Source organism: Oncorhynchus nerka, linkage group LG12, assembly GCF_034236695.1.
Source record: "Oncorhynchus nerka isolate Pitt River linkage group LG12, Oner_Uvic_2.0, whole genome shotgun sequence".
NCBI lineage: Eukaryota > Metazoa > Chordata > Actinopteri > Salmoniformes > Salmonidae > Oncorhynchus > Oncorhynchus nerka.
In genome coordinates this window covers 54,119,731-54,132,359 of record NC_088407.1, presented here as the reverse complement: position 1 = coordinate 54,132,359, position 12,629 = coordinate 54,119,731, and the positions used below count along the sequence as shown (strand labels likewise).

The 12,629-nt window shown below is 43.9% G+C and overlaps 1 protein-coding gene across 1 annotated transcript in view; it reads left to right on the top strand.

Moving 5' to 3' along the window:
* LOC115138371 (myelin transcription factor 1-like protein) overlaps positions 1–12,629 on the top strand; it is an 86,917-nt gene that overhangs the window by 56,173 nt on the left and 18,115 nt on the right. The window contains exons 8-11 of the mRNA XM_029675164.2: positions 5,230–5,320; positions 6,897–7,007; positions 7,775–8,001; positions 9,072–9,337. Of these exons, the coding sequence (XP_029531024.1) occupies positions 5,230–5,320; positions 6,897–7,007; positions 7,775–8,001; positions 9,072–9,337 (695 nt within the window). The remainder of the gene's footprint in view (positions 1–5,229; positions 5,321–6,896; positions 7,008–7,774; positions 8,002–9,071; positions 9,338–12,629) is intronic.

Genomic DNA, 12,629 nt, shown 5'->3' with positions numbered 1-12,629 from the left:
CTGCACTTTCACACTTTACTTAAGTTTACCATTCTGGGGTAAACTCAGTTTCAGTTCAGTCTGTTTCAGACTCTGGAATTGAAATTGAATTGACGCTGCTTACAAAGCCAGTGGCTCTCAGTTTATTGCAGGGTTTGTTTGATGTATTGCATTGCAAGGTCTGCATGTTTTGGTTTCTCTGTGTTTCTGTCTGAATGCTGTGGCTGATCCACGTTTGTTATGGCTGCTCTGTGTTTCTGTCTGAATGCTGTGTGTTTATTGTGGCTGATCCACGTTTGTTATGGCTGCTCTGTGTTTGCTAGACAGGTGGGGACTGCGCTGGGAGGTCATGCGGGCTACAGCTGCTCTCCTGGCATTACCTTTGCATGCATGGGGTCATGGATTTGCTTGTGTTAGTCTATGACTGATTACCTGTCCAGTCTACTGTCTAATGATGGGGGGGAAACAAGGCCTCAGAGATGAGTGGCAGAGTACAATAGTGAATGGCGGGACTGTTCTAGCACTGTCTACCAATGAGTTAACATCACTCATTCTTGCTGACCAACAGCCAGTGCTTCACAGCACTTGACATTCCCACCCACTGTTGGATTCAGATCATTTATTTTACTTAAGCTACTTTTTTTTTGTTGCATGTTACTGTACTTTGACTCCTTAAATTCATATGATGTTTCCCTCACAAAGTAAGACATAATTAAGATCATGATTTATAAAAACTCCCTTCTGCTTGGTGACACTGTTAAGTGCCTGTAGAAAATTCAACTGTCTCTGTCTGGCCATAGTCACCAGCAGTGAGTAAGACTGAGTACGCCTATCAATCCCCCCCCCCCCCCCCCCCCTCCACACAATAAACCCCATGAAGTTATTTATATTCTTTGCTCAATTAAATTCAGTTGAATAAAAGAGAAGTATTGTGGCTTTTTGCAGCAGATCAACTGCAGCGGCGATAAACATTAGCCCTCAGCGAATAGGCACCCCAGTTATTTGGTCTCATTCACCTTGTGCAAACTTCTCAATAAACTCTCTTCAACACGTGCTATTAACCCAGAATCAGAAGATTACGTTATGACCTGCCATGACACAGACTGCTATTAAAATAATAGCTTTTTTAAAATAATGGCACATAAATCATTTAACATAAGACATGGCCTTATAAAGTAGCCAGTTATGAGACATGTCTTTTTTTGCTTTGAGTACCATGCTTAGAGCTAACAGTTTTCCCTGACCTTGTGACCTTACCAGGAAAAAGCTCCTGGGCCTAGTTATAGCCTAGTTATAGCACCAAGGTATAAATGTGTACTCCTAGAGGTTTAGGATGGGGAGAGTTTTTGACCTTGAGGGTGCAAACCCCAAAATGGGTTTTAAAATAGGCTTCGATCGATTGTCATAGGATCTTTTGGAGGTAACGTCCGTGTTCCCTCTCCTATTTCTTATTTGTGTTGGTCAAGCTGACGTTTTGGAAAAATAGCATAAATGTTTCATTTTGGAATTAAATCATGTTCATTCTAATTGCAACTCACAGTGTGACTACGCAGAAAAGGGTCATTGTAAAGAAATAACACACACACACACTCACTCACACACACGCACATACACAGACAGGTATGTGAGGTATCGACAGAACTCTGCTTTATAATCCATTATCCGCCATGGAGCAGCTAGCCACACAGTTTCTCTCTGTCCATCAGTGGTCAATAGCCTCTCAGTGCACACACACACACACACACACACACACATACACACACACACACACACACACACACACACACACACACACACACACACACACACACACACACACACACACACACACACACACACACACACACACACACCTGCTGACAGCGAGGAGGCAGAGAGAGATAAAAGCCCGCCCGTCTATTAACACATTTACAGTGTAGTGGACAATAGATTATTAATGCAAGGTCTTCATTTAGCAATCACACAGCGCACAAGACACTTCCTAGGGAAATCTAGGATATTAAAATGAAGCGACGTTACAAGTTCATTTTCGTGTTTGCTCAGTGTTGAATGTCAAATATTTAAGCCGCTCATAACAGATCTTTGTTTTTGTTCCTGAAAGTGATGTACCTATGAATGAGAGTACAAAACACAATACCTCTGTAGCATACACTTTTCAGGAATCACTGCTTTTTATTTTTGTGAAATGTTCCACGATGCTCGAAGCATACAGTGAATGAGGACAGGCAAATCCAACCATTTCCAGTCATTATAACTGTTTCTTTGTCATGGTCAGGGAAAGTAGTGATATAATCTAACATAATGTATTGGCTCTCGGCGTGTTGAGGTGGAGGGACTTGCCCAATTAGCTCTTCTGAGCTCGAATTAGTATGCCAGAGAGTGAGGATGACGAGGGTCAGAGTGTAAGGGGGTGATAATGATGAAGCTGACGCAAAGAACAGTTTTAACCCATACAGCAGGGCGTCTTTCTGGCCCCTCTCCTCACCCCCCTCCCCTCTGATGGTTCTCAACCGGGGTCCCTTAGAGACGTCCGTGGACAGATCATTACTCTAATTGGCTGCCGTGGGGAGAGCAGACTATACTTCCACTCCTATTTGATATATCTTTAACCAAAGCCTAAAGGAATGTGTGTCCACAGGTGTGGAAGGAAGCTAAAGTAATCCCACTGCCAAAAAATTGTTAAGCACCCTTTGCAGGCTCTAACAGCCGCCTAATCAGTTTGCTGCCTGTTCTTAGTAAGCTGATGGAGTTAACTACTGACCTTCAGCAGGCATAATATCGAGAAGGGCACTCAACTTGTACTGCACTGACTCAGATGACTGATGATTGGTTAAAATAAATGTATAAATAAGATGATAGTTGGAGCTGTATTGTTAGATACAGTGCAGCCTTTGGTGTTATTGATCATAAATGGTTATTTATGGCTTTTACATCACCTGCCATCACATGGTTGGAGAGTTACTTATCCAATAGAACCCAGAAAGTGTTCTTCAATGGAAGCTTCTCTAACATCTAATATGTAAAGTGCGGTGTCCCTCTAGACAGTTGCCTTGTGCCGTTACTCTTCTCTATTTTTACCAATGATTTGCCACTGGCCAAGCTCGAACGGCTATGTATGTGGCTGATTCCACACTCTATAGGTCAGAACCCAAAGCCAGTGAGCTCACTGACATTCTAAATAAGGAAACCGCGCATCTTAACACCCGCCTGCTTAACCCGGAAGCCAGCCGCACCAATGTGTCGGAGGAAGCACCGTTCAACGGACAACCGAGGTCAGACTGCAGGCACCCGGCCTGACACAAGGAGTCGCTAGAGCGCAATGAGCCAAGTAAAGCCCCTACGTCCAAATCCTCCTCTAACCCGGATGACGCTGGGCCAATTGCGTGCCGCCCTATAGGAATCCCGATCACGGCCAGTTGTGATACAGCCTGGGATCAAACCCAGGTCTGTAGTGACGCCTCAGTGCCTTAGACCGCTGTGTCACTCGGGAGGCCCCGATGTTCTGTGCTTTTGACACATAAATCAACTGTACTAGTTGTTCTGGCTCTGGTCTTATCCCATATTGATTACTGTGCTAATATGGTCAAGTGCAGCAAAGAAAGAAAACTGCAGCTGGCTCAAAACAGAGCAGCATGCCTTTAACAGTACATACAGAACTAACATCAACAACCTGCATTCCAGTCTTTCCCGGTTGAGGGTTGACGAGAGATCAACTGCTTCTCTTCTAGTTTTTACGAGAGATATTATTGCGCTGACAATTCCAGATTGTCTGCATAATCAAATAACATACATCTCAGACACCCGTACATACCCCACAAGACATGCCACAAGTGGTTTCTTCACAGTCCTAAACGAATTCACGGCAACAGTAATATGCAGAGCCATGATCACATGGAACTCCCTTCCATCTCCTATTACTCAAGTAAACGTAAAATGACCTTAAAAAAAATCTATTAAAAAAAAACATCTCATGGCAGGGACTGTAAAATGACACACACACAAACAAACACACACGCACACGCACACACGCAGACACACTATCACACTGTAACGCACACAATCTACATATTTTCCTTCAGTTGTATTGTTTGTATATTGTTGTATTTTGTAATTGACGGACTGCTCTTGTCTAGCAGTGTCTCAGTGTTTTGTCTTATGTTTTCGTGTAGACCCCAGGAAGCTACTACTTCTGCAAAAGCTAATGGGGATCCAAATCAATTAAAACCAATTGAATGAACCCATTTGACTGTTTTAATGGTAAATGCTATCGAAGGCAGGAGCATCTTAAAACGGGTGGATGATAACTAGCAGTATACACTGTATATAGAACAATAAATATACTGTATGTGTCTGGCACGATCCGTGAATTACTGGCATGTCTTCTGTTGCATTATCCGTTGGCTACTTGTTCTGCTCTCTGCATGCCTCAAGCTGTCTCTGGTATATGTCTCTGGCTATGTCCTAGGCTAGTATTCTCATACCCATGTCAGACAGACGATTTGGTATGTTACCTGCAACAAAAAAAATATGGTAATATTTATATGACCCCCTTTGAAACAGCCCCTTTACTTCGAACCTATTTGTAGGTTTTCCCCTTTTATACATATCAGTTGGTAACTGGCAAATTGGGACAGATGGGAGGTGTCGTTAAACCACGGGCGCTGTTTTCAGTTCAAATTAGGGAGGTTTTAAACAAGTGTTAAGCAAGTGAAGTGTTCATGAATTGACCTGCAAAAGAAAGCAGAGAACCATTCACACAGATCCAAGACCTGTATTTTGGTTTCAGGGTCTGTGAGAATGCAGGAATCACGACAAGCTCTTTAGGTGGCTTTTATTCTCCCATGTGTTTTACACCATACCCCTTTCAGATATATGAAAAGGCTGGTATAAAAATGCAGGCATGTTAAATTAGTGCGATTTTGGTCTGTGTATAAAAGGGATTTTAGATGGCTTCTTCTTCGCAATTACTCTCCTTCTTCAATCAACACTGATCTCAAAAGGCTATAGCAGTGAAACCAGTATGGTGGCAATAACAAACACTGTCTGCCCTTTCAGACTGTACTGCTCTATAGGGAGGAGGAAGGAGGTCATCTCAAATTGCTGGCACAGATCCTAATGATAACGATGATGATAATACCAAGCTGCTCAACCTCTCACACACTAATGATACTGTCTGGTTGTGTGGGCTTCTAACCTTCCCTATCTCTCTCTATCGCTCTCCTGTATGTCTGTTTGTCTGTCTGTGTGAAGTCCTTGCTATGTATGAGAATGTTCTTAAGTGTCCTACACTGGGCTGCACGGGACGCGGCCATGTCAATAGCAACAGAAACTCCCACAGAAGGTGAGTCGCCCAACAGGACTGGCAGCCATCTTGGGAAATGCCAGGATCATCTGTGTTACGTCCATCTTTTGTTCAGTTGGAGATTTTATTTATTTCCCTCCAATGACGGGTTGTTACTTTATCCTTGTTTCTTTCCTCTTTATCAATATATTTGATTTATTAAATATTTTACTTGACATTCATGATCATTTCTTTCACTTGGTTTATGTTCTATTTATTTGCTCAAGTGTTTATTGTTTGATTGATTGATTTTATAATTGTATCATCTACTATAATTTTGTGTTTGTGTATTGTTGCACAAATGTCACTATTTTTATTGATTGTGATGGAAAAGGGGCTTACAGAAGTATTTGGCTTTGGATATCTCAGTTACCACAACCATACCTAATTATGTGGTTGCTTGTCTAATGCTAAATTTGGAGTCACGCGTGAAATGCTGTAATCCACACCTCAGATGAAAGAATCACAGATCAAGGCTTCCGGGAGAGAAGCTGTGTGTATGGGTGTTGGTATTGAGAGTGGAACTGAAATAGCCGTGTGCTCCCCTCTCCTGTCACACGGCTAGAGAGCGAGAGGTGAGAGAGAAAGAGAGAGAGAAGGGGAGCAGATCAGAGCGGGAAAGAATGAAAGGAGAGAGAAGGATGAGAATGAGTGGAGTGTCACCCACAGCAGATTTTGTGAAAGTCAGGGTGTATCAGCAGCCATTAGCACCTCTCTACCACGCTGGCAGGAGGGTTATAGACCTGGGAAGACTGGAGCTCTCTCTAGCTGAGCACAGTGTCACTCACACACTGACGCTCAGACAGGCATGCACACACATACTCACACACATAGACACACGGTACAGACACACACACAGACATGCACACGCTCAACTTATCAGACAGTCATGTACACTAACACACTCACACGCACTTGCAAGTCACACACACACACCTAAATGAACACCTACTAACTGATACTCACACCTCGAGAAGACACCTCTCCCTCCACCTGCGCTGGTTCAGGGCCATGATCTGAATAACCTCTCTACTGGGACTTGAAGCCTCTTTTACACTTCACAACATTTATAAAGAAGAATTTGTAAAATTACATATAATGATCAGAGCCTTTGTTAAATGTGGTTGATTGGCAGTATCTCAAACAGCTGTGCTGCAATAACATGTCCATTATTAACCTTGGGAGTTTGGTGTGTGTGTTTTGGGAGGTTGTTTGGCCAGTGTGTTTGTGTGGATTGGGTAGCACGGACATGATTGTGTGCGTGTGCAGTTGGTTTATCCTCTGAAGCCACTCAACCAAAAAAAGCAATCTGTTATAATAACCAACTGCGTTGTTGTCATTTAAAACGTTTTATGAAAATATATGATATTGGAAATTAACCAAAAACTCATTGAAAGGCAGGTAGGTAGATGGATTATCAGTTAGACAGACAGACACAGACAAGCTGGCAAACCAGCAGGCAGACAGACAGGTGGTCAGAGATGCATTGAATGGGACCATTATATTGGTTCAGATATGATCAGCCTCACCTCCATTACTGGTTGTCATACTCATCCCCCCTCTGTTGTCCTTTCAGCCTGTCGGGGTGTCCAATCGCTGCAGCAGAGAAGCTGGCTAAAGCCCAGGAGAAGAGCATCGGGTGCGATGGCTCCTCCAAGTCTAACCAGGGCTCTGACCGAGTGCTCAGGTACTGTTCACCACTCACCACACCACACTCAGCTTCCATAGGGACCACCTCACTGGTAGATGCAGAGTCCAACGGCCTGAATATATTAATTTAATACTTTACCAGGGTTGGGTTTCATTCCATTTCAAATTATTTTACTCTTCCTGAATTTGAATGGAATTGGCCCCATTCCGGAGCACTACATTATATCCTACCTTACTATAACTCAGCTTGCATTAGTCAGTCAATGTTGGAAGGTTTTCTTAATTATTGTATTATAGATTTTCATATTTCTTTATGTCTGTTTGATTTCTTTATCTTTTGATCTCTCAGACAGTTATCGTTTGGAGACGCTCCACATTCATTTTCTTGTTTATGAAGTGAAAGCCTTTATTGAGCTGAATCATTTCAACAAAAGTTGTTTTGATATGCAATGGTAGATATAACATTTCTATCCAATTAGACTACATCACTAATTAAAACTATGATAGTTTCTAGATAAAAACATTTTTGTAAAATAATATCAGAGAAAATGCATGGCTTTAATTATGAGTTGTGTTTGGGTGAGACATTTTCAGGAAACAGCATAGACATGTAGCTTAGATGAACTAAAAGCTAAATCCAAGGATTCTCTTAGGCTAGAGTTGACTGTTGCCTTGCCTTTTCCCTTTTCTACGTTCCCCTCCCCTTTCCCTACCCCCTCTCCTCCCTTCCCCCTCCCCTCCCCTGCGTGATGTTTGGTGCCTCTGCTCTGTCCAACCTACACCCCCTCGTGGTTTATTTTCCAGGCCTATGTGCTTTGTGAAACAGCTGGAGATCCCTCAGTACGGCTACAAGAACAACGTGTCCACCAGCACGCCACGCTCCAACCTGGCCAAGGAGCTCGAGAAGTACTCCAAGACCAGCTTTGACTACAGCAGCTTCACAGACAGCAGCCATGGCAACAATGTCTACGGCAAACGGGCCATCGCACCCAAGCTCCAAGGCAGGGACACTTCACCTAAAGGATATGATGGTACAGTCCATCTTCCTGGCACTTCAGCTTTATCTGTTACCTACTTTATTGTTGTTCAGGTAGTCAATATGAATATTGTGTCAGTAGAATAATGAATATCCTTGCTTCTGTGGATTGGTTTATGAATGGTCTGTATTCCAGGCCTTTATTCTCCACGGATTCATTGTATTTTGTGCCGAGTCTTTCCAAATTCACCAATATTTTTACTTCCCAAAATCCTTATTGTTGAATGCATCCCCCACAGCCAAACTTGTAATGAATACTGAGGTAGGAAAAGGTGTAGAATCACACGCAGAGCGCGGCAGGTTTTTATTTCGCCTTCGCAGGAGGCAGGAATCGTGGTCACAGGCAGGCAATGGTCATACACAGGTAGGCAATGGTCATACACAGGCAGGCAATGGTCATACACAGGTAGGCAATGGTCATACACAGGCAGGCAATGGTCATACACAGGCAGGCAATGGTCATACACAGGTAGGCAATGGTCATACACAGGCAGGCAATGGTCATACACAGGCAGGCAATGGTCATACACAGGTAGGCAATGGTCATACACAGGTAGGCAATGGTCATACACAGGCAGGCAATGGTCATACACAGGTAGGCAATGGTCATACACAGGCAGGCAATGGTCATACACAGGTAGGCAATGGTCATACACAGGTAGGCAATGGTCATACACAGGCAGGCAATGGTCATACACAGGCAGACAATGGTCATACACAGGCAGGCAATGGTCATACACAGGCAGGCAATGGTCATACACAGGTAGGCAATGGTCATACACAGGTAGGCAATGGTCATACACAGGCAGGCAATGGTCATACACAGGCAGGCAATGGTCATACACAGGTAGGCAATGGTCATACACAGGTAGGCAATGGTCATACACAAGTAGGCAATGGTCATACACAGGTAGGCAAACAGGCAGATGAATCAAAACATCACAAGGTTGACAAAGAAAAAAAATACAGAACCTTACAAAACGACGGTAGGAGTATTTCCACGCCGTGCATTTGTCTATACTTGCGGATGAACTACCCCTATCTCTGTGTGCTTGTGTCCTCCAGTCAAGCGCTACTGTAAGAACTCCAGCTCGGCGAGCAGCCCGAACAGCACCTACGCCCCCAGCAGCAGCAGTAGCAGCCTGAGCTGTGGAGGAGGGGGCGGAGGAGGGGGCAGCAGCGCCAGCTCCACCTGCAGTAAGAGCAGCTTCGACTACACCCACGACATGGAGGCTGCCCACATGGCTGCCAGGGCCATCCTCAACCTGTCCACGCGCTGCAGAGAGATGCCCCACGGCCTGGGAGGAAAACCCCAGGACCTCTGCTCTCGGGTAGGAGTTGTTTAGTGACCAACTCTTTATATAAAGCCTTCAGAGCTGATACTTTTAAGTAGAATCGACATGAGATAATGGGATTGTGTGTAATGTACAATATTCGAAGGACGTGAGAGGTTGGACACTACAGGTTTTTTGTTGTTGTTGTTGACATGTAGGTTGACTTTCGGCCAACTGGAAGTATTCAAATCCGACTTGACATCCTGTGGTCTAACATAGAGTGTCATAGTATTGGTTAGACCTTTGAATGATATCCTCGAAACACCTTCCCATCCCACTGCTAGAGGCCTTACTCTCCCAGCTCCAAGCTTCCTCTGTCCTGCCATGTAATGTGAGCAGTGATGAGTGAGGACGATAGGGTCTCTTTAGCCACGCACACTGGCGCTCTGTTAAAGAGATATCTACGGCTGTGTCTCTCGATTGGCGCTCAGCAGGACAGCTTTATATTTTCCCTCCAGGGATCAGGTGAGGTAGATAGGGAGAACGGCGGGATGGGACGGATCGCCGCCGACACGCCGCGAGCCCAATATGTCATCAGGAGGAGATAAGGCGCCGGTATCCCTGCATTATCAGCATGGAGACGCCGAGCAGGTAAATAGGGAGGCCTTCTGCGTGAGGTAGAGCGGAGTACACTCAGCTGGCAGAGGAGCCTTAACCAATCAGGACTTCCTCTCTCTTCCTCCCTTCCTCTCTGTCCATTTCTGCTCCGTTGGCCAGACAGACAGACAGACAGACAGACAGACAGACAGACAGACAGACAGACAGACAGACAGACAGACAGACAGACAGACAGACAGACAGACAGACAGACAGACAGACAGACAGACAGACAGACAGGAGGCTCCAAGGCAAAGGTAGAGACAGGAAACGTCAGGGAGATTCTCAACCTTCTTTCATCTGAACACCTCCAGTCATGTCATTGCTTTTCTTACATTGTCTGTCTTTCCTCATTTACGTCCATTCCTATCTTTCTGAGTGAAAGCGAGGGAGACTGAGGAATAATCATGAATGCTGAGAGAGAATACATTTGTTTCATTTTAGGAGCTGGAGGAGGCTGGTGGAAGTAATTTGGGGAAGCAGCCACTGACCCCTCCCGCTCTCTCTTGCCCCACCTCCTCCCAGCAACAGGGGACCGGGGCTATCTGGGGGTCAGATGACAATCATGTGGTCCGTGAGGAAACAAACATGCTCGTTAACGCACAATGACACACATACTGTATATGCACATTCATTTGAAGCACACACATACCATGCCACATTAAAATATCTATTTCTCTTTCCTGCTGATAGCTTTTAGCCTTGCCTCAAAGTTTCTCTCTCTCCATTCCACATGCCCATAACCATATTTGTTGGAGTGGCGGCAACGATATAGTAAATTAATATATTAATATATTATGTATATTAAATTAATATAGGGGAAACACTGATGTCTATCTTTGGTCTACAAAGGCTGATTCTGTTTTGTCACCATAATAGCGTCAAACGCCAACGATCCTGAATCCAGTAACATATTGTCCAGAGCATGAAAAAAAAACTAGCTTGAGCTACTACAGTTGAAGTCGGAAGTTTACATACACCTTAGCCAAATACATTTGTTTTAAGAATGTGAAATGTCAGAATAATAGTAGAGAGAATGATTTATTTCAGCTTTTATTTCTTTCATCACATTCCCATTGGGTCAGAAGTTTACATACACTCAATTAGTATTTGGTAGCATTGCCTTTAAATTGTTTAACTTGGGTCAAATGTTTTAGGTAGCCTTGTACAAGCTTCCACCTATAATTTGGGTGAAATTTGGCCCACTCCTCCTGACAGAGCTGGTGTAACTGATTCAGGTTTGTAGTCCTCCTTGCTCGCACAAGCTTTTTCAGTTCTGCCCATAAATGTTCTATAGGATTGTGGTCAGGGCTTGGTTACGGCCACTCCAATACCTTGACTTTATTGTCCTTAAGCCATTTTGCCACAACTTTGGAAGTATGCTTGGTGTCATTGTCCATTTGGAAGACCCATTTGCGACCAAGCTTTAACTTCCTGAGTGATGTCTTGAGATGTTGCTTCAATATATCCACATAATTTACCTACCTCACGACGCTATCTATTTTGTGAAGTGCACCAGTCCCTCCTGCAGCAAAGGACCCCCACAACATGATGCTGCCACCCCCGTGCTTCATGGTGGTGTTCTTCAGCTTGCAAGCCTCCCCCTTTTTCCTCCAAACATAACGATGGTCATTATGGCCAAACAGTTCTATTTTTGTTTCATCAGACCAGAGGACATTTCTCCAAAAGGTACGATCTTTGTCCTCATGTGCAGTTGCAAACTGTAGTCAAGCTTTTTTATGGCGGTTTTGGAGCAGTGGCTTCTTCCTTGCTGAGCGGCCTTTCAGGTTATGTCAATATAGGACTCGTTTTACTGTGGATATAGATACTTTTGTACCTATTTCCTCCAGCATCTTCACAAGGTCCTTTGCTGTTGTTCTGGGATTGATTTGCACTTTTCGCACCAAAGTACGTTCATCTCTAGGAGACAGAGCGCATCTCCTTCCTGAGCAGTATGACGGCTGCGTGGTCCCATGGCGTTTATACTTGCGTACTATTGTTTGTACAGATGAACGTGGTACGTTCAGGCATTTGGAAATTGCTTCCAAGGATGAACTAGACTTGTGGGGGTCTCCAATTTGTTTTCTGAGGTCTTGGCTGATTTCTTTTGATTTTCCCATGATGTCAAGCAAAGAGGGACTGAGTTTGAAGGTAGGCCTTGAAATACATCCACAGGTACACCTCCAATTGACTCAAATTATGTAAATTAGCCTATCAAAAGCTTCTAAAGCCATGACATAATTTTCTGGAATTGTCCAAGCTGTTTAAAGGCACAGTCAACTTAGTGTATGTAAACTTCTGACCCACTGGAATTGTGATACAGTGAATTACAAGTTAAATAATCTGTCTGTAAACAATTATTGGAAAAATGACTTGTGTCATGCACAAAGTAGATGTCCTAACCGACTTGCCAGAACTATCGTTTGTTAACAAGACATTTGTGGAGTGGTTGAAAAAATAGGTTTAATCACTCCAACCTAAGTGTAAGTAAACTTCCGACTTCAACTGTATGTGTACTTTACTCATTTTATTGGAAAGGGAAAGGGAAGTGGGATACCTAGTCAGTTGTACAACTGAATGCCTTCAACTGAAAGGTTTCTTCCGCTTTTAACCCAACCTCTCTGAATCAGAGAGGTGCGGGGGACTGCCTTAATCGACATCCAAAGTCTTCGGCACCCGGGGAACAATGGGT